Source organism: Aulonocara stuartgranti (assembly GCF_965226115.1).
Source record: "Aulonocara stuartgranti genome assembly, chromosome: 23".
Taxonomy (NCBI): Eukaryota; Metazoa; Chordata; class Actinopteri; order Cichliformes; family Cichlidae; genus Aulonocara; species Aulonocara stuartgranti.
The window spans coordinates 33,903,801-33,926,791 of record NC_138958.1 but is presented as its reverse complement, the minus strand read 5'-3'; the positions used below and the strand labels follow the sequence as shown (position 1 = coordinate 33,926,791).

The window sequence follows — 22,991 nt, the reverse complement described above, 5'->3', positions numbered from 1 at the left end:
TCTTCTGTTTGTTAGCAGGGTTAGTCAAAATGTCTTGGACTTATTTGAATCTGTAGAATTTGGGGTGTGGGGTTTAAATGAGTATGTTTTGGAGTGTTGCATTGCTCCAGGAAATCTTGGAAGAACCCATTAGCAAAGAGAAAAAGGGTAACGCCTTTATGTTTTGCATCAAATCTTCACTAAAGAAAAAGAAAATTGGGAGACATCAACTTGATGTTGTCAAGAGAAGTAACACCACATTGCCTGAAGTCATTGCAGGAATCCTACTCTGAAGGAAGACTAAGGCTGTTTTTTATGCTCACCGCTGACCCCTTGTCACCTGGAGCTGTGCGACAAATTTGACGTCACAACTGCTGGGACATGCCGCAGTTTAGGTCTTATTTCTGCACTCTGCAATGTCTTGGCTTTCAGTTTGGATTTCCTCTTTTCCTATATCGGCGGTTATGTGTTGGTATTGTCTGTGTGGTGACACCTATCGTTCAGGTGAATACTGCAGCAGCTACCTGAGCCTTAACAGCAGGCTTAGAAGTGGTTGCTGAGAACGTTAGCAACAGACTGTGAAGCAGCGGGTGTACTGTGGCTGTAAAAGTTTTATAGTCATGGATTAAGCAGTAACACCGTCTGCAGTAGTTTGCATATTTTGTGTGTGGCATGAGCACCAGCAAGACCCACAGAACAGACACATAGATCAGTGGGTTGCAAAGTGGTTTGCAGATCTGCGGCAACTGTGTGCAGACCAAAGCAACTAAATATCACACCCTACCTGCGTGAAGTGGATGTGCGAAAGGGCTGGGACTGAGATCAGCTGATCTGGTAGGCTGAGATTCTAGCTAAGCTTGACTTTGTGACCTGCAACCTGAAATTCTGCAGAATGCTGCAAGTTGCTGTACTTAAAAAAAGCAAAACAGTTAGTATTATGACCCACTCACTGACGCACATGAACGCACACACACAGTCTGCAGTGATACATGATGCTCTTTTGATGTTTGTGCTTCCCTTCAGCTCAGCAGAACAGAAGGAGAAATGGCTCGCCCTCCTTAAGAGGTACACTTCCTTCATGTGTCAACAAAGTATCGTATTTACTGTGTGTGTTAGAGAAAGAGTTATTCTTACAGGCACTATTTCCTTTCCAGTCGTATAAAAGAAGAAAAAGAGATAGAAGAACCAAAAACCATACCTGTGAGGGTGTACGGGAAAGGAATCAATACATTTGCTCTTGTAAGTTTTAAACTGTAGGGCCTACAGCTGATTTATTTGTGTATACTAGTACAACTGTAGGGTGTTGTTACAACTCGCAGTGCAGTGCGATGCTCTGTTCATCCTCCTCATCAGTATCTCCTGTGTTTCTGTGCTGCTTTTCCTGTAATTAGGCCAAAACGATCCCAGTCAGCAACTCAGATTCAACCAATGAGGTGATCCGCCTGGCCCTGCAGCAGTTTGGCATCATCGTAAGTAATAATCCAAAAACACTTTATTCATAAAGTAAATCCAACGTTTAGCCATGTGCTTGTTTGTAGTTGAGTATGAGCGGTGTTCTTTTACCTTAATACACAGCACCGCACCTCTGATTATTATTAAGTTGTCATGTTTCAATTCAAATGTCCAGTGTTTGGCTCTTTACCTATTTTATAATACTCACTTTGGCCATCTGATGAAAGAAACAGTGCCCGACCTTGCAAAAAGCCAGTGAAGCTCAGTACTGTGTTTTCTTACTTACCCCACGGTTGTGTGAACACAAACAGCATGTGAAAAGTCAAAAAGAATACGCATCTCTGCTCTGCCTGCTGTGGTTTTCTCTCAGGACTCCTTTGTGTATTTTGTTTTCCTGACTCCTTGACTCTTCATCTTTCTTTTTCTTTTCTATTTTTAGGGAAATATCAAAGACTTCCAGCTGTGGGTCCTCTCCAAAAGGGACAACGCCCCTTATCCTCTAATTGGTAGGTGAGCTTGGGGCACACTAGTTGAACAGACTGTCAGTTGTTTTTCTGTATTTAGTTTGTTTCCTGAACCAGCTGTGTGATTCTCTTCCTTTTGATCTTCATGTGCATGACACAGGGGTGAGATGGTTTTTTTTAGGCACACTAGTACCTTTCATCCCTGGAGACGAGTGTGATGTAGCTCCAGAGAGAGTGTGTGCTCACTCATAATGTGATCTTGTTTTATAGCAACAACACTGAGCCTTCAGGGAGCACTATTGTCTCTTCTTCTCTCTCTCTTAGGTCATGAGTTTCCCTTCAGCATCCACATGAGTCATGTGAGATACTCTCAGGGAGGAGGCAGGGATGCTGCTGCTCCACCTGCAGACAGACTGAAGGCAGAGCAGCTGCAGGTGTACAAGCAGTTTCAGTTCATCCTCAAGCCTCGACCTGTTGAGCCGCCACAACAGCACACAGGTAAAATCATCCATTCTGTGTCAAAGAAATTCAAAATAAAAATTAGAGCATTACAATTTCATGCTTTCTGGGCTGCTGTCATCTCTTCAGATTTCTCTGGGAAGCCATTCAAAAGGAGGCGCTCGCTCATCGCCTGGGCCTTCTGGCGAGGCTCTTCCTCGAACCTGAATGAGCTGTCCCTCAGCACTGCACGAGGCTGTTTGTTCGGCCAGCCACTCAGCTCCGTTTGTGCAGGGGACACTCTGCCAAAGCCAGTCATGGTGAGCGTGTGCACTGAGTGACAGAAAGCACACATTTCATTTGGTTCATGGACGTTTTTATTGACATCTTACAGATCAGCATGAATGTAAATATTAACCTGAAATTTTAACCTGTTGATACAATCTTTGACACTTATTTTTGGGCAGTTTTCCCATTTTTCTTTGCAGAACCTCTCAAGCTCCATCAGGTTGGATGGGTAGTGTCAGTACACAGCTATTTTCAGAGCTCTCCAGAGTTGTTCAGTTGGATTCAAGTCTGAGCTCTGGGCGCTCAAGGACATTCACAGAGTGGTCCCAAAGCCACTCCTTTGTTATGGCTGTGTGCTTAGGTTGTTGTCCTGTTGCAAGATGAAGCTTTTCCCCAGTCTAAGGTCCAGAGTGCTCTGGTTTTCTGAAGCAGGTTATCATCAAGAATGTCTCTGTGCATTGCTGCATTCATCTTTCCCTCGACCCTGCTGCTATAAACATATTCCCACAGCATGTTACTGAAACCACCGTGCTTCACTTTAGGGATGGTATTGACCTGGTGATGGGCAGTGCCTGGTTTCTTCCAGACATGACACTTGGCATTCAGGTTAAAGAGTTCATCAGACCAGAAAACTTTGTTTCTCATAGTTTGAGTGTCTCTCAGGTGCCTTTTGGCAAACTCCAGGCCAGCTATCACGTGCTTCCATCTCGCTAATCTACACTGATGGATGCAAAGGTGGTTGTTCTCCTGGATGGGTCTCCTCTCTCCACAGAGCTGGAGCTTTGTCATAGTTACCATCGAGTTCTTGGTCACCTGTCTGACTAAGGCTTTTCTACCCTTATCTCTCAGAGTGGCCAGATTTAAGAAGAGTCTTCCTGGTTCCAAACTTCTTCCATTTATGGATCATGGAGGCCTCTGTGCTTATTGGGAACTTCCCCAGATCTCGGAGGTCTAAAGACAATTCTTTGGACTTGGTTTGTGCAATAAAAGAGCTTATTTTTAAGCATTGGCTGCATATTTTCACTGGCTTTGAGTTTGGGCCTTTTTCCTCATCTTGGCAAAGTAGGTATACAGCTCAATAACTCAATAACCTCAAATTTAAAAACTTTTTTAAAAAGTGTCCTAAAAAATTATGGTTTTGCTCAGATAAACAGTTTGATTCTCACATCCTGTGAGTTTATTTGCTTTGTGTCAAAGAAATGAGCTTCACTAGCTCATCAACTCGTATTGAACTCCTTTTATGAAATTCTGCACGTTCCTTCAGAGTGAATAGAAATGAACACCAGCATATTGCTAGCTGGGGCAAACAATGGACTTATACCCTACACTCAGTACAGAACCATGGCCTGACTTGTTTGTCCCACAACAACCAGGCTGGCTGGATTATGCACTTGAATTCGGAAGGGAGAAATAACAGCTGACAGCAATCTGCAATTTACTGACATCTAGTGGTGAGATTTTACACACTGTACCTTTAAAAAAATAAACAAGGATGCCCTCTCTAATTTTTATCTCTTCTCTCTCACAGGACATGTTGACGTTTCTGTACCACGAGGGTTCGTGGACACGTGGGATTTTCCGTCGGCCGGCAGGCGCCCGAGCTGTCAGGGAGCTGCGGGATGCTCTGGATGCTGGAGAATCTCAGCTTCCTCTGACGCGAGACCACATCTTCATCATAGCTGGAGTCTTTAAGGTGGGAGATTGGTTTACAGCACCATGGTGTGCTCTTTGTGTACGTGAATCTCTGACGCTTACTGACCCACATCTGTTAAGACGGCATTAATCAGCTTCTTCTGCATCTTTGTAGTGTACGCAGCTGCAGGACAGCCTGTTCATAGCAGAGGAGCATAGTACGCTTGTTAATATAATCTAGACTATAATCTTGTTTAATCTGGAGGGATAACAGAGCCTCTGTGCATGAGTGCTTAAACTCGACAACGTCTTCACACAGCGCATTCAGTGTTAATTCGAAATAATTCTGTGTTATTCAGTGTTAATTGTTACTTCCAATTAACACTGAATAATTTCTTGTAATAATTTCTCTACTTTATGTAAGAGGACTTTTTTACTCCGACTTAAACAGACCAACCAGAACCTACTGGATTCAGGAACAAAAGTTCTTCATACATGCACTCCCATCAATTAATCTGAATGTCTTTTTCACTGTTGTGCTGTTGCACAATTTCAGACTTGGGAATATGTATCTGTTGCAACAACAACATAGCACAGGACTGAATACATTGTCACATGAGCCAACGGGCACACTCAAGATTACAATGTGGATTTGTTTCCTAAGGCGCTCAACTCACTAAAGGATGATTAATTTGCAGAATGCCCTAAACCACCTATAGGTTCTTATCTACATCTATACAATCGGTGCTCCTGTAGCCTGCGTCATCTCCACAGCACCTACAAGCTAACAGGCTAGCTTACACAGCTTGACAACAAAGCAGTCGATAGTGATTTCAATTCAAGTACATTTAGCACAAAAGAAAAACTCTCAACTACAGCTACGTTTCTATTACCCCATCACATCTTCACATCTCAACTGATAGAGACAAGTTTAATTTGAATGTGCAGTTAGATTCATCAACAGGGACACATGGGCTGTATATTCAGGGTCTGCAGCCTTAAAGTATGCAGCCTCAACGGTCCTCAAGGGCCGCGTACTCAAAGACGGAAGTGTGAGGCTTGTGAAATGGGACGGTCTAGCCTCCGTCGCGCTGCCCAGGTTGCCTAGCAACCATGATAGCTGGAAACGTGTGGTTGACAGAAATGAAGGAGAACATATTTTGTTCATTTGTTTGTTTGTTTCTACAAGAGCTTTGTGTGATTTAATAAGTATCTGAGGCTGAGACCACAGGACTGTAAAACATGATTGTTGGGCTTCATATCTGTACTGAACAATCATATAAGATTAGCTAGTAAATAACAAATAGTTAATGTTGTTCATGAGACTAAAGTCAGTGTAAATATGATATGGCCAATATTATAGTTATTATATTAATCATTATTAGTTATTGCAGCAGTGAGTTTGAACTCTCAAATCAAATCACTTCTATTGTCACATCACATGTGGAGGTACACTGGTACAGCACATGTGAGTGAAATTCATGTGAGTGAACTCTGTGTCAAATACTGAGCTTCAGTAAAGATTCAAGTTGCAGCTATTCATATGTCCTAACACCTTAAATCTTCACTCAAAGACACTCAAGTATCTTTGACAGTGTATATATAGATGTATTATACATAAGAGACAAATGTTGTTCCTTCAGTATGTATCAGGGGTGCAAAGCCTCACAGATGATGTGCAGCAGTGGGTCCCTCAGTCTGTCCTCACTCTGGACACTTGCAGTTGTCACACATGGAAATCAAATGTGTGATAAGCTGCAGGATTCAAACACAAGTGTGACTTATAAATACATGTTCATACTTTTATTCCACAATCAGAGAGAAAGAAAAAGCGAGAGAGTGCAGGACAGACAGACAGGTGACAGTCTCAGGTGTATACACTGCTACAAACAGGAGGATTTAGTGTTTGTGTTATTACGAGTGCTAAACAAGAAGAGTTCCCAGATGGTACAGTGGACACATGTGTGACTCCTCTGATTAAAGCATCTTTCTTTCAGCTTAACGAATGAACCGTCAGCTCGTTCAAACACACATTTAAGTCCGTTTGGCTCGACACCACCGAACAGAGGCAGCAATATAACATAGCTAACATTAACAGTGCAGTGAATCGTACTTGTGCCGTGATATTCAGGACTGCAAACCGAGCAGCATCACTGACTTTCAGCTTGTTGTGTTTGTGGATATATGACTGACTTTAATTATCCACAAAATCATCACATTCTCTGTAAGATTAAGGTCAGCTATTGTATTATTATATTTTAAAGGCTTTAAAAGCAAGTAAAAGCTGAACGTACAAACATCGCTAATGGCAAATAAGTTTGCCGACATGTGGCCAACAGTAATGTTTTAATGTTCTTCATTATTAAACATTTGCACATAAATAAGTGACATAATATTCAGTACTTGGGGCGACCGTGGCTCAGGGGGTTGGGAATCGCATCTGTAACCGGAAGGTTGTCGGTTCGATCCCTGGGCTCTCTGTCCAGGTCGTTGTGTCCTTGGGCAAGACACTTTACCCTACTTGCCTACTGGTGTTGGCCAGAGGGGCCGATGGCGCGATATGGCAGCCTCGCTTCTGTCAGTCTGCCCCAGGGCAGCTGTGGCTACAACCATAGCTTGCCTCCACCAGTGTATGAATGTGAGAGTGAATGAATAGTGGCATTGTAAAGCACTTTGGGTGCCTTGAAAAGTGCTATATAAATCCAATCCATTATTATTATTATTATTAGTACTTACTTTTCACAGTTTACTCTTCGGCCGCTCCACAAAATTATCCACACCGACTGCCGCGCTATGAATTGTGGAATATGTTGGGCCACGAAGTCTACACTGCCACAGCCTTAAAATTCAGGGAAATGAAGGACGCATTTGAGGGCCGCATTTCGAGCAGCCTTTGAACTGGGACAGCCTTCGGCGCGCCACTGTGACGTAATCGGCCTTAAAATGAGGCCTTTAAGGCTGCAGACCCTGAATTGGGATACAGCCATGGAAAAGTTGCAGGACACCAACCCTCGAGGGTTTAGGGTGATACAGGTAGATATGTATCCACAAGATCAGAATAAAATGTCATTATGTTTTTTTGCATCAGGGTGTATTGCAATTTTCTTAAATTGCCCTTTTTTTATTGATTTTTTTTTTTTTAAAGGGTTTTGAAACTGTTTGCTGTGAGTTTGTTGTGTGGTAAGCTCCTTCTAAGTATATTCAGAGTGCATGGTTTTGGCCCTTGGAGATCCAAGTTTGACACTTCAGATCACTCCTCTTTTTGATCTAAAATGACCCAATTATTCGGTTGAGAAACAGGTTGTCGTGGATTGGATGTATGATCTGTATGAACTCTTCAGAACTGTAATCAGAATGTGTGATTATGTAATGTTATAAAGGCTTGAGCTCGTTCGTGCCAAATAACAACAGTCAACTTAAGAGGCTTTATGTTATAAAGACCCCACAATAATAAAGAGAAAACCCCAACAATCACAGGACCCATATGAGCAAGCACTTGGAGACAGTGGGAAGGAAGATCTCCATCTTAACAGGAAGAAACTCCGGCACAACCAGGCTCAGGGAGGAGCAAAAGGGTTTCTTATGTGGAACAAAAAATTGTTCCTTTCACGATTGATATGTTCTTTCTTCTTTTACTGTTGGTGCATGCTTGTCTTTAGGATTTCCTGCGCAGCATCCCGGGCAGCTTGTTGAGCTGTGAGCTCCATGAAGACTGGATGGAGGTGCTGGAAGAAGAGGAGGAGGAGGAGGAGCAGGTGCAAGATGTACAGAGGTAACATACAACACGCTCTGTACTGCTTGAACATTAATCACAGGAGCTAAAACACATTTTACACAATCACTGTTTTGTCTCCCTGAAGGATGATTTGCCGGCTGCCCAAAGAGAACGCACTCCTGCTACGCTACCTGCTGGCTGTTCTTCACGGTATCCAAGGCAATGCCCAGGAGAACCAAATGACTACTTTTAATCTGTCAGTGTGCATTGCTCCCAGCATGCTCTGGCCACCTGGAGTGCCGTGTAGCCCTGAGGTGGAGGGAGAAGGAACCAAGAAGGTGAGTGTGGAAGATCAACAGCATCACATCAGAATTTTTGTTAGCAAAGTTTTGCTAAATGAATGCAATTGTGCCATACTGAGTCTCTCCTCAAGGCCCTGTTCAAAAAAATTTCTCTAAGGTGAAATATCAATTTAACATCTTTGCAAATTGACCCAAACCTCAGACAGAGTTTGTCACTCCTATGATGACTTTGACTCGTAGGATCAGTGCAACATAATTAAATACATCAGTCTGGGCAGCTTCACAGTTCACTCACAAGGAAAACATTATTTTTACCTGCAGACAACAAAAACAGTGACAAAGAGCAGAGAAGTTGCCACTTCAGATCTGCTGGTCTGGGGGAAAATATCTTCCTAATGGAGACTAGGATAAATGAACCCACGTTCAAGTCTTTACTATGTTAGTTACAGAACGTATTAAGTTGATTAAACAGTCAACTGAAAGTTGTTTTTGTGTTAGTCAGAGCAGCATAACACTAAACACCTTCAAGGTTTTCTTACTGGAATGTCTGCTTCATAGAGGCTGAAAGCTCTCATTTCCAACCAGTTTGACTTCTTGTTTTTGGGACGGGAACGGAGCAAAGTCTGAGAAATGTTCCACATAGTATGAAGTTTTGTAACATCAAGTAGCTGCTCAGATAATTGGCTTACTGTAAATGCTTAAAGTGCTTTCACGCAGCCTTGAAGACTGGCATTCCGACCTATGTTACTACACTGGCTTAGTATCCACTTTTCTCTGCCTGTAGGTTTGTGAGTTGGTGAAGTTCATGATTGAACACTGTCAGGAGATTCTCAGAGAGGATCCCTCCTCCCTGTTCGGAGGGCCTCCACAGAGACTCAACAGTGAGGAGATGGGAACAGGTACCCAAACAAATGAGACAAATGTTTGCTCAAGGCTAAACTCTCACAAGTTGGAGAGCCTTTAATGAACTTTCTGTTATCTTTATGTCTAATTCATCACCCTGAATAATTGTGTTGCCACTGAATGCTTGAATGCTTGTTTAAAATGTCTATAGTCTTAATTGGTAAGAGTGCTATTATTTGACGGATAAAGTGTGTCTAATGGCATTTGAATTGATACATTTATGCATTGTATACTCATACGAGTTCCTCATGACATAGACATGGTATAAATATTTAAAGAAGGAGTGCCGAGCCCATTTGAGGGAGTGTAAACCAGGTTATTTTGATGTAGCTACAATTTACAGATGTCCACTAAATGAATCAGCTACAGACAATCATCAAGTTACTGCTAAGAGGGATGTGCTATGTTCAAAAGATTATAACCAATTGTGGCCACAAGATGACAGTATTTCAAAGGATAGATGCAAACATCCTGAGAACCGAGCAGAGTTCTGTTTGAGAAGAAAGGAGATAAACTGCTTTCACTTAGTACTTTTTAATTGAGGTCTATCTTTAGATTTCACTGGACAAGCACTAATTGCCTTGCTTGCCCAAAATAAATGCTACTTGATCAGGTAGACCAATATATTTATTCAAAGAAGAGTTACTTCATTACAAATGAGTCTGCTAATATGAACCTGAAATCTGTGTTTAAGAGCATACCTGTCAGCACACAGTGCTCTTGTGTTGGTTTTACTGCATGCCATGTGAGTCTACAGGTATTTATTAAAGTCAAAGAAAAGAAACAGACCCTAAAACCCTAAACAATGTATTGTAGCATTATCTAGCACTTTTAATCCGAATTCCATTAACAGCTGTATTTTAAAAGCTGTTTCGGTGTGTAATGTTATTTATTTTATGATCAAATACTAAAGATTTTTGTACAAAGTACATGGAAGTGCTTTGTGATGTTGCTAACCGTTGTGTGCACAGTGTTGAATAACAACATGAAGATGCTTTTGTGAGAGGCTCACAAAGGTTTTAAGTTAGGCTAGTAACGTTGTATCTTTGTGTCTTATATTCAGCAAATATTACTCTCCTCCCTCTGTAGCTCTAACGAACTTTTGTTCTGTTTCGAGAAGTATATTCCAGTTTCACTGAGGAGTGCAAGTACAGATTTGGTAAATTAAGGTGAATTAAGATAAAGGTGAACAAATGTCTTCACAGACAGTCAAGAACAAAGGACTTTGTGGTTTCTATAAAGGTCTCAGAAAACAAAAACATCACTGCATAGAGTATTTAACAATATTGTTTATGCTTCTTGTTTTCCACCCACCTACATACATCTCTTATAGTGTGTCCTCCTTCTCTTTTCTTCTTCTTATCCAATTATCCATAATTTTCCTGGGGATTATCAGAATCATGGATTTACCCTCTGACCGATTCATCCTATGACAGTCTCGAGAATGAGTTAGACAACAGCAGTGGTGGCTCACCAGGCCTTTGCAACAGAAGGTGCCTCCAGCCTAAACCCCTACAAGGCAGCTTGGACTCCATCCTCACATTCAGTGATTACGACCAGGATACTGCACCAGAACCAGGTCTCAATCCACTGGGAAGACACAGAAGACAGGAACTAGACCTCTCCAGCCCCAGGCAGGATGCAGCAACTGTGGACACCTCTTCCACCCTGGAGTCGCTGTCCCTAGAGGGTCGGAACATGCAGCGGCGGCGTTCAGAACCAGCTATAGCATATGTGGCCAAGTTTCGGCCATGCGCATCAGCCAGCACAGATGGTGTCACTGGTGAGGATGAAGACGGTGAGGAAGAGCTTTCCAAGGAGCCTAGCAACCACACAGTCACCAGAATGTACTCCAGAGTTCAAAATAGGAGGTATGGAGGTGAGTCTGGGTTGGAAGCCAGCTCCTCCAGCCTCTCATCCACCCCCACCTCCCCTGCACCAACCCGCTCCTCCCCTGATTCTCTAGACTCCCTAAGTGGTGACCAGACCTGGGCAACCAGAAGGGGCCTTTACCCAAAAAAGACGTATCTGCCATCCAACTCCTCCTCTGGATCTCTTTCCACCTCTGTCCCTTCTACACCCCTCACCATCAGCTCTGTACTGGCCTCCACTGAACATGCAGAGCAGGAGATTTGCCCCAAAAATTCCCCACCCAAAGAACCCGTCAGCTGGGGGACATTAATGGGCTGTAGGGGTCTCCACCCAAATTCATGGCTGAAGAAAGACCGGAGACTTTCACTCACCCAACAAGACAACTTGGAGAAGCAAGAAGAGGACAAGACTGCAGTAAGTGAAGCAGTGGTATGTGATGTTTTTATGTAAAACCGCAGTTTGGGTGTAAAATCATTCAAATCCACATTTTCATCCCATATCATATTCAAAACAAAACATTTAAATGCAGTCCCATTTAAATGTTGTGTTCAATCATATGCCTTTGTTTTGAATTGCTTTTGGTCAGTGACATTTGACCTCTTCCAGTGGATTACAGTTCCTTATCCTCTTCCAGTAGTTGACCAGGGAACCTTTGTGTTCAAGTCACACACCCTTCCTTTCCTACCAGAATTTCAAAATGAATTTATGCAATCAAAAAATGTGAAGAATCAACCCGTGTGATTTAATGTCCTAAAAATCTTTCTGGACATTAAACATAGTTTAACATAAGTGGGGGGGTTTTTTTTAAACATAGTTTGTGAATGAAGTTCCGGCTGTACTTTGTACCTTTAAATGTATCCAGGCAAATCATTAAGATCTCGCTCTCTCATTTGAAATGTGGCCTCTAATTAGGAATGTTTCTTGAGGGAAAAAGATCTAAAAACATCTACGCCCACTGTTTAACTGCTACCCCAGAAGGTATTGTGTAATGCACTGCAACAACACACCACCAGAGGGCAGTATCAACCAGATGCTGTTAGTGAGCTGTGAAACATGGCAATAGCAAGTATTTTGACTTTAGTTCTGCTGTGTGGACTGCTTGCCTGTAAAAAGTTGTGATTAAGGAAGGTAACACTTTAAAAAATGGATCCTCATTTCAAGTTTCATGTCTTTATCCTGTTTTCCTTCTCTTACCCCAACCGGTCACAGCGGATGGCCCCGCCCTTCCCTGAGCCTGGTTCTGCCGGAGGTTTCTTCCTGTTAAAAGGGAGTTTTTCCTTCCCACTGTCGCCAAAGTGCTTGCTCATAGGGGGTCATATGATTGTTGGGTTTTCTCTGTTGCATTATTATAGGATCTACCTTACAATACAAAGCACCTTGAACCAACTGTTGTTGTGATTTGGTGCTGTATAAATAAAATTTAATTGAATGGAATTGAAGTTTCGATCCAGAGAACCAAAGCCAAGTATATGCTTACCATTAGCAGCACTAGCACTAGCAGTTTAGTTATTTGTTCTGACAACCCTACAGTAGGAGTGTCAAACAATTAGGCACTTTTCCATTGTGGAGGACAAAAGGTTTAAACTTGTCCAGGCCTTAAACCTCACGTGTGTTCTCCCTAATAAATGCATAAAAATAAGGCTTTTATGAAAACACTGAATACAAAATTGCTTTCTTGAAAATGTAGAGTTCTGTACTGAATGTTATATAAAATAAACTATATGCAAAGTGTCTTTGAATGGCAGAGATGCAGAAATGTCTGCATGTAGCACAGAGCCATGGCACATCACAAGCAAGCACAAGCAGAAATCTTGGACTTATAATTTATGAACATTCATACTACACAAAGTCATTAAGCAATAAACAATTAAATGACAGAAAAGTTTCTGTTTTTCACCTTCTACTATAGAAACGTCTGGGTTTTTTTTATGACTACAGTTAAAAAAATAACAAGACAAAAAAAACTGGACAGTCTGGGCGATCAGCTAAGAGAACCTTTTCTGTAATTTTACACATTTAATTCTTACAATTTAAGTCCAAATAGTTATGCTGACAGGTCTTCCTTTCTGACAGCAGCTTTCTCTTTATGATGCAGAAAAACAGTTAAATATGTGACTTCTTTACACTGACAGAAAGCAGCGTTTCAGTTGTCCGGCCCACTTAAGATCAAAGCGGGCTGTATGTGGCCCACCATGTAAACGTCTCACACCACTGACCTACAGGCAACCATTCACTTTGTCCAAAACCTTTTTGGGGGAGCTGTTTTGTGTGACAGGTGGCAGCTTAATACAAAAATGAAGTGCTGTGTTACACTGGTGACATGAATGAGACAAACTAGTGTTTCTGGTGCCAGATAGCTGGAACATTTATTTGGATAACACCTCACCTAGCCTAGACTTTATCCTCTGCTGAACTTTATCCGAACACCACTGACACCCCTGATGTGTGGACCACTTTTGAATTGTGGTTAAAGGCTATAAAACTCCACACAGCTTGATGTTCCTGTGACTAAAGTTTAACGTGCACCCTTCAAACCTGAGACCGCTGGAGCGGTTAATTTTCAGTAAACCAATATGAATTATTACTCTGGATGAATGGATACTGCTTGTGTCCTTTTCAAGTTATTGCAGTGACTGTTGTGGGTTTTTCTTTCTATAATGGAAAGTTACCAACAGTTTTGTCCACGTCAAGGTTTGCCATAATTCAGTTCAATTTTATTTATATCCCTGTTGTATTGCATTATTACGAGTATTGATAATATTAGAAACTTTTTTGGACTGTTTGACCTAAAGCTGACCAAGTAACAGATGGAAGCAATATTCCCTCAGAAACTTGCCTGAACCAGCTCCCCTTACTGTATAAAGACTGTAAGATGGAGTTAGAAGAGCCTGAATGATGAATAGATGAACCTTAGAGGTTAGATTCTCTGGACTACATTAGCTCTCAAAGCTCAAGAACTAAAACTTCCAACAGTTGTTTATGTGATCTACCTTTGTCTCCACCCAGGGAGGGCCTTCTGATAAGTCGCTCACACCTGGGAAACCAGAAAAAGGAAAAGCAGGTGAGAAAGGAGCTGCAAACCTGATCTCAGGCAGCCAAACCAAACCCAGAACATCCTGTAGACCTCCCAAAGATGCAGGTGGAGCAGGAGGGAGCCATGTGAAGGGAAAAGCAGGGCTCCTCAAGCAGGACTCCTCCAGTCCCCCTTCACACTATCACTCTACAGGAAACCTCCAGTTCCCTAAATCTGCCTGGTTCCATTCCCCAGAGGCCCCAATAACTTTAAGACAGAAAAATCCCAGGAGTGATACCAGCGCCCAGAAGTGTGCTGTGCAAAGTGATGTGACTGAACAGAAGCAGCCATTGCCGTCTGTGTTTTACAAGCACGGGGGGCCATCACTGTCCCTATTCAAGCGACCCAAGTCTCAATCCACAGAGCAGGACCACAACGCCCGGCTATATCAGCGCCGCGGCTCCGAACCGGGATGTCAAGTTGTGGACCGAGCCGCCACCTTCACCCGGGCAAGGTTGCCCAGTGACCCGGGGTTGAAAGTGTCCGGGGTGGATTCACAAGGAGGCACATCAGAGGCCCGTTACTGCCTCTCCCCCTGTGCCACCAAAGCAGTGCGGGACTACTTCTCCTCTCACCCCCAAAGCAATCCCCAGAGCAGCCACCAGGTGGCGCTTGCCCTGGTGGAGAGCCGCAGGGAGTGGGTGAAGAGATGCAGCGATCCCACAGCAGAGCCAGACTTTGACCAGCTCCTGTTTGCTGAAGAATCCTACGTTTGATGAGTTGGTGAAAACAAACTGAAGTACAGCATCGCTCCAACAAGTGGAACAAACGGAGCATTTCAGTTTCAGCACAGTGGTCGTATCATAACCTTAAAATGAACTCCGTCATCACACACTAAGGCTTTGGTGTCACTGGGAGCATTTTGCTATCTGGAACACCACATGAAATGTAATCTGTTGGCTAAGGTGGACATGGAGCAAAAAGTAAAAGTGTGTTTGAGTTTTTGCTTAGTGCTTAATGCCAATAAAGTAAAGTGAATCTCCCCCTAACCCTTTGCTTAAATGTCCTAAAGGCTGGGTTTACACATGCAAAAAGTGTTCTAATGTATAACCAATAAGCTCAAATAACATTCATTCTGATCAAAGCAGAAAAATTTGTCTTGATTTATTTTTTTTTTTTCCAATGTACATCAGGCCAAAGTTAAAACCTGCCAATCTAAAACACACCTGGCATTGCCTTCTTCATAATGAACAAAGACTCACTCAGAGAAATGCCTTCTGGTTAACTGCAGCTCAGAAAAACTGTGTTGTTTTGGTTCAAGTCCCACCCAAGCAGCCTAAACAGATTATGGGCAACATGCAGTATTTGGTATCACATGTTACTTCAACCACAGTTTTGCAGAAAGCAGGTGGTACAATCATGTTTATTGAAATTAATAGTCATATTATAAATAGTGTAAATGCAGCCTGGGTACACACTGTGACTTTGCCTCTACGTTTTAATAGTCTGGTTCTGAACTACAGCTCAGTCTGTGTGTTGATCGGTAGTTTGGCTTCAGCTCAGTTGTTTACAATACTCAGAAGTATCGTAAATGTGTAGGTAGACTAGTTTGTGACATGTTGGAAAGGTATAAAAGCATGACATCATTCAGTATATTTAAACAAACCGTACGTGTATATCCTGTATATGTGAAGAATGCTCCCCAGAAATCAAGCATTGCTCGGGATCATGTCGACTGTTAGCAGCTTAACTATTTTCCAGCGTTAATGCTTTTTAGTGAACAGATGTAGTGTTTGGATAAATATTAACATGGAGACGTTTCTGATTACAGTCAGCTGAGCAGTTCATTTAAGATAAGATAAGATAACCTTTATTAGTCCCACACGTGGGAAATTTGTTTTGTCACAGCAGGAAGTGGACAGTGCAAAAGTTATGACGCAAAAATTAGAATACAATAAGAATAAATACAGTACACAGCTGTACAGAATAGAATAAAATAATATACTATATACAGTAGAATAAAATAGAATAAAAATATACAATAAGATAAAAATAGAATACGAATGCTATATACAACTGAGTAAAAATACAACGATGCCAGAAAAGATTATTTCACTTAGTGTTATTGCACATGTGTGGATGTGTGTGTTTGTTCATGTGTGCATTTCTAATGCTTCTTGGCATTAACACTCACATCAGCCTGCTGTGATACTGACGACTGCAGCAGCAACATTTAGAGCTTCTTGTTTTGTTTTTGTTGCCAACAATGCTGTTCACATAAGCCTGTACTGATTGAAATTAATGTTTTATGAGCTTTACATCTTATGCAGCTTAAAACACCGAAACAGGCCACAGGACTGTTGCTTCCTAATATTGTCTACTGCCTCCTTGTTATATATGTACATGTATTTATACGCTGTCACTATATTTTTGCATATGCAAATAAAATGAGCTGAAATTTAATTTGGGGAGATTTCATGGGAATGGATCCCTTTGTCCTTTTTTCTTTGTACAAACAGCACATTTAACGTGACATTAAAGAACCAACAGTTCAGCACGCTGTTAGAAAGAGGAAGTTTTATTATTTTTCTTTCATTGTTTAACGCAGATGGTTGTGTGTACACAAACAAGATGAAATTGTTAAGGTTACATGAAGAATCTGATCAAAAATAACAAACATTTTTCAGGGGACAGCAGAAGAAATCTGTAAGGTGTTGAACTTCTTGTTGTTCAATACATGAACATTTCAGTGAGGCGTACCACCTTTTCCTTCAGCCTTGTTGAGTCGACATTTATGGAAGTCCAAAAATACCAAAATCAAAAAGTTCCGAAAAAAAAAAAAAAAAGAATTCCAGTAAATGCAACAAAACTATTAAAGTGTTTAGAAAAACTGACAAAATTGGCATAATTTTTTTTTTTTTTAAATACCTGACACTTTGAACTGAAATCAGTCAAAGTGTGATATGGGAGGTTTATGATTCTACATGATTTTACATACCAAGTCACATTTCTTTTGGCAGTTTGGGTCCTCCGCCAACATGACTAACTGTTCATGTGAGGAAGTGTGTACATTTCCAGAAGGTCCAGCTCTGTGCTGAGATATAAACGTGAGCTCACATTGTAAATTTAGTCACAATTAGGAAGTTGGGCAGGAAGAAAAGGTACAACAAGTAAGTAACGTTTTTATTATTTTTTTTCCCCAGGCAGTGATTCAAATAAACAGAACAGACAGCAGTTTATATCTCATAAATATTTTGATTCCACACTAAGGGCTGCAGGTTTCTCCTGTAAGCCGAGCATTACAGCCTTGTTAGTCTAAAAAATCTTGCGTACTGCAGGTTTACATTCTATAAAAAAATTAATTTGAAAGTCAAAGTTGCATACTTGAGCTTCCTGGTTTTTGAGAGCTCACTTTAGTAGGCTATGACTTTATTATTAAAAGAAAGTGGGTAAGAGTTCTATGGCAGCCCACAGCAGTACTGACAGATTCCACCTACCATCATCTCTGTGCGCATGTGTTGTACCCTCACTTTCTACACTCATGTTCTCAGCCACATGTTTCCTGTTAAGATGATCCATCTTTGGTCTGTCGGATGTCGGCTACACTCTCTGGAACCCTGGCTACCATTCCCTCCAGAGACTTCGTCAAGCAGATCTGGCAACCCAGACGAGATCTGCAAAGGGGAGGGGAGATGAGAAGCATGTTAAATTCAAGTCTGATGAAGGATGCTTCTCACTTTTAGACAGCCATGAATGTGCCATTTGCTTTGAAACTGAAAGCTGCTTTAACAACAGTGTCCAACATTGTTTGCAAATAAAGCTGATATCCCAAGTGAAAGAAAGCTCTCATGTTTAGTCCTTTGTCTCTCAATGATTAACTGATCAGCCCTGACAAATCCACCAGAACTGATTCTTCTGCATCAGCCAGGCTGTAGGACTACTGTGATAAAAGCTTCAGCCTCTAATCATTTATCCAATCACTTGCCTTCAATTAACACAAAAAGAAAGAATGAATCACACAAAAGCTGACATAGCCAAGATCCACGTTCTCCAAACACTATTTAAAACATGGCCTTGCAGTTATATAAGCAGAGTGTCGATAAACTATCACATCAATTAAAATCAGTGTAATGACAGTTTAGCACAGTGGCCTTGTGAGTGTTCACGTGTGCTTCCTTACGTGTCAGTCAGGCCGTAGGCCAAGTCTAGCATGTCCATTTCCTCGTCTGTGATGGGCCCCAGCTTCTTATACATCTCCTCATCAAAGATCAGATGGCATGTGGAGCACGCCAGTGTTCCCTCGCACGCTCCTACAACACACACACACCTTTAGAACTCCACACAATGGATGAGAAGTAGCTCACGCACATACATGCAGCTCTCTGATAAGTCCAGGTCTGTGAAACTCGCTCTGTGCGTACCAAAACCATCAAAGTCGAGGTCTTCATTGATGACAACGTCTAGCAGAGAATCTCCAGGCAATCCCTTCACTGTGATCTTCTCCCCGTCTCGGTTGATGAAGTTGACCGTCACCTTGTTGTCCGATCTGAGACAAAAAAAACCATGACCTTAGTTTGATTGACAGGAACACTGGAACCCAACTGTTGGACTGATAAACTTACAGGTTTTACGTATTTTACGTACGTTATCCAGTTTCCCCTACATAGCACTGCACAGTCCAACTGCCAGAGGTCACTGCCCTCTGGTGGCCACTACTGATAGTTACATTCAAATCAAAAGATGCCTCAGAGCCCTAAAGAGAACATCTACTGTTCCTTATTTTCTGTCATATACTGTTACTGTGGTGGAGACTCATGACCAACAGCTACAGATAATGAGATCCCTAAAATTTCATCTCATGTACACTGCATCATACAAGCTCCGCCCACCTGCATCCTAAAGAATAAGAGTAAAGAAACACACACAAAGAGATCATGAACTTGTTTAACCATCCATCCTTCTCTGGTTATCATTTTCAGGGTTGCGGGGTCTATCCCATGATATCCAATATTTAACTACATTTACAGCATAAGGCCACAATGAAGGAACAGCAGGGACCTAAAAATAACACGTACAAATGAATTTTCCTGTCTATCACTCTAAGAGAAAACTACAGCACAAACTTTGCCAAGTCCCAAGTTTTAGTCTAAAAACTGATACCGGATGCCAACACTGAGGTCAACCTATTATGCTAATTTCTAAACTTATAATTTCATTATTCGATAATGAGTAAATACTCATCATTTACATTATACTGGTCCATAGTGAAGCTCATTAAGTCATCCTGAAATAAGCTTGTCTAGCTCTCTTTAACCACCTTTCTTCTGCACAGTGTGCTGTGCACTGAAGACTTGTGTGCATGAAATCAGCACTTTTATTCTCTGCTATTTACAATCAATTCCATTTTATTTATATATCACCAAAACACAGTAACAGTTTCCTCAAGGTTATATAGTAAAGACCCTAAAATAATACAGAAAACCCCAACAATCAGACGACCCCCTATGAGCAAGCAGTTGGTGACAGTAGGAAGTAGGAGGCTGAGGGAGGGCGGCCATCTGCTGCAACCAATCTAATTACAGTTCTGTGTAGAAGTCTTAAGCTACCCTCCATGTTTATTTTATTTTGCTTCCAAGGAGCCAGACTTGTCATTTTCACAGCAGTTCTTCAGATTTTCTGAAGGTCTTTCAAAGTTTGCTTTGGCTGCTCTCTCACTCATTTTCAGTCCAGACCTTGTAACTGACACAGGACCTGATAGATGGACCTTCATCCATCTACTGTCCAATGAAGCCTCATCACAAAAGCTCTCAGTGTAAATGTGGCTGTCACAAAGAAGCCGTTCTTAAGGAAGAGACAGGGAGAAAAGACTGGGGTACTTCAAGTTACACAAGAACCTGAGTGAAAAATCAATAAATCAGTACACCCATTTCTCATATTCCTACAATTTTTTTAAATGACAGATAGCTTAATGCTTTTATTTTGTTGCAATTAAATTCCCAACATCATACCAATTTCTCCCTTCATGCTTCTCTTCGGGAGGTGAAGTGTGGGTTAATTTAGGTTAAGATCTGGTTAAAGTCCTCTCTTAATAAAGGACTTCTCCAGATTAGCTCTCTGTAAACTGGCAAACAATAACTTTTTGTAGACTTCTGCTCGTTCTGCAAATTCCATTCAGGCTTTCAGATTTTTACAGCTGATGAGTGCAAATTGCAGTATGACCTCTCGCTGTTCTCCAAGCCTTATTGTTGCCATCCTTGGACAAGCCAATCCATGTAATACATGTAGCTCAGTGCAAGAGGTTTCATTCCTTTTCAGGATGTTCTGTACTGACATAGTGGCTGTGCCCAGTGTGTCTGAAAATCCTGTGATGGACTTTCCTGCTTTTAAATGGCCCTGCTGTTTTGACACTTTTGAGGATGGATGGATGGATGGATATGGCACAAATATATAAAATGCAATCGATCGCTTTACTTTCTAAAATTTCCCATTTATAAGTCCTTTATGGTCTGAGATTTCAAGGAAAGTGCATGTCAGGTTACGATGTAGTTTCAGAGGGGTTTGGGGTAATGACGTACCTACGACATAGATTTAACGCACAAGCCCCCTATAATCCGCTTTAAAAACAAAACCTTGTTCATGCTCTTTCCTGAAAGGGCCCTGCACTGCACGACCTCTCAGGACAAACACACTCGCACTTGGCATCAATCACGTTAAACTGGTTAGTTAAGGGAGGGCGACGTGAGGACACAAGGACAGTGTCAGTCAGTTTAAGGCAAGCCTGGAGAAAAACAAAAACAAACCTTCAACCTAAGCACAAGGTCAACAGTCATGGTGCGCTCCAACAGGGTGGCTGGCACTGGGAAGCCCAGCTGTGGTAAGAGCCTTGTACCTGAGTGGGAAGATGGCTCACTTTCACCTTGGGGACACGTGAGGCTTCAGCCTGCTCCTAAGAACATCAGCTGCACACGTGTGGTGTTCTTAATCACTTTGACTTCAAGCACCACTTTTTCTAGGAACTAATATTAAGACTCATCTTGCCTCATCAACCCAATTACACACTCACATATATTTTACTACACATTTCGCCCCTCAGTATTTCAACACATATTGGAATATTGGCACATTTAAGTTGCAAATTAGTTCTCCTGAGACCTAAAAGCACGTAGACTTTCCTCTCCTTTGCTTTCTCCCCGCTTGTCCATTTAAACTGACTTAAAGTAAATGGCCCACCGCTAGGCTGGAATTTAAGTGTTTCTGCTTTGTCGTTTTGAAAAACAACATGAGCCTAGTTTCAAATGTTTTGAAACAGCACGACACAAAACACCCTGCTCTGTGAAAGGGACATTCTTTTCTACATGATTTTGCATGCCAGGAATGCGCTGGAAAGAAGAGCCCGAATAAATTGCACATTTTTTGACTGGAGTTTGGCGTGCGGCTCAATCCATCACCAGGTTAGGGAGTCCTGTTAATAGTAGGTGTTTTAGTAAAATAACCTACCTGAGAGGCTGAGTGCCGATGGAAAAACTCCTTTGTTTCGTAGGCCAGGTTACTGCCGACGCCTTCCTCGAATATTCACGTAGACTATTCTGAACCAGCCGTCTTAACGTTGTTACCAAAGCCATTTGAAGCACAAAAATGAAGCTGGAAAAATAGCGGAGAGGATTTACGAGCTGCGAATGGCAGACACCTGTCGAGCGCGTAACTTCTCAGCAGAGACCTAAAGAAGTTTGACTGAACCGATCGAGCAGGCTAGTGGGGCTAGCTTGTTTTAGCTGCAAAAAGTCACTCTGTCACTGTCATTGCATAACGTGAAACATATGGCAACTGCTTGTTGTCTAAGACCCCAAATCAATCACCTGACAACGCAGTGGAGCACCAATGATACTCCACAACAAAACACAAAGTTGACAGATAACTATCAACACCGCCCAGGGTTATGCAGTCAAATCGCAAACATGACTCTCTGTGTGTAGTTCCTGACAAACAAAGATCAATCAGGCGCAGTACAACTTCCTGCCATGTCGTCAAAATAAAAGTTTTAGCTACTAACATATTGTGTCCATCTATGGATAATAATTTGATACCCACAGTTTAAAATAAAATAAGACCGTTATCCTAGTGGGAGTTAATAAAAAACAAACGTCTTGGCTTCCCTTCATGATTAGAAATGTATTATTTTGCTTTTAGTTTGAAAGTCATTGGCGCTAACTTGATTCCGGTAAGAACAAACGTCCCCGTGCCCGCTTACGTGAGTGTGTCAACTAGCCAATCAAACTGTACTAACGCTCGTTTTAAATTACCGCGTCAGCCGGTAGTGCGGAGTTAGCACGTCTCCGAGTGGAGGGCTGCTTACGGAGTCACCGCCCCGCCGTGTGTGTGAGTATAGACATCTAGAAAGTTCAGTGTGTTTCCTAATAAAGGTCAAATCCTTCACGCGTTACTCTGACCAGCGAAGAAGCGCAGTGATGTCAAAAATGACCTTGAACTTTTGAACTGTTTTTTAAATCATCTTTGAAGCACCACGAGTTCACGAGAGATATTAAATCTGAGGCATTTCAGAAGAATCAAGTTAGAAGTTACTCGCTTTTTAATCATTGCTAATAAAAAGTGAATATTAACCACCATCTACACCCCATGTCCTGATGGCTACAGGGTTACAAAGTTGAACAAGCGCTCTACACCAACATCAAAGGTCTGTGAAATACCTCAGTCACCCCCAAAACAACCTTTAGTGGCCTCCAGCGTCACGTTTACCATCTGTTGTAACGTCTCTCTCTGTCCACATTCACAAATATTGATTGAGCTCCCTTGATTAAACCAAGTGCTATTCACCCTTCACATGCTTGCATGCCCTAGAAAACAGAATGCATACAGTATCATAGGATGTCAAGGAAAACTAGGTGTTTGATAACTTTGGGTCAGAGGCCAGTGGC

At 41.9% G+C, this 22,991-nt stretch overlaps 2 protein-coding genes across 3 annotated transcripts; one reads left to right on the top strand and one right to left on the bottom strand.

Annotated features, from left to right (window-relative positions):
• Window positions 1-2,672: 2,672 nt before the first annotated feature.
• Window positions 2,673-16,907, top strand: LOC309699987 (uncharacterized protein). Of its 2 annotated transcripts, XM_082523292.1 has the most exons (7): window positions 2,673-4,072; window positions 4,150-4,314; window positions 7,913-8,025; window positions 8,114-8,306; window positions 9,055-9,169; window positions 10,570-11,474; window positions 14,052-16,907. In XM_082523292.1, exons 2-7 carry the CDS (start codon window positions 4,153-4,155, stop codon window positions 14,832-14,834), a joined length of 2,271 nt encoding a protein of 756 aa, XP_082379418.1. In that variant the 5' UTR covers window positions 2,673-4,072; window positions 4,150-4,152; the 3' UTR covers window positions 14,835-16,907. The 2 variants fall into 2 exon arrangements, with proteins under 2 accessions (XP_082379418.1, XP_082379417.1); XM_082523291.1 differs by having other exon boundaries at window positions 2,673-4,314.
• LOC309699990 (adrenodoxin-like) lies at window positions 16,621-22,050 on the bottom strand. Its single transcript, XM_082523296.1, has 4 exons — window positions 21,556-22,050; window positions 18,480-18,604; window positions 18,239-18,368; window positions 16,621-17,732 (listed from the first exon to the last, which is right to left on the bottom strand). The coding sequence occupies exons 1-4, from the start codon at window positions 21,678-21,680 to the stop codon at window positions 17,624-17,626; spliced, it is 489 nt and encodes a 162-aa protein (XP_082379422.1). The 5' UTR covers window positions 21,681-22,050; the 3' UTR covers window positions 16,621-17,623.
• Between the last annotated feature and the right edge of the window lie 941 nt (window positions 22,051-22,991).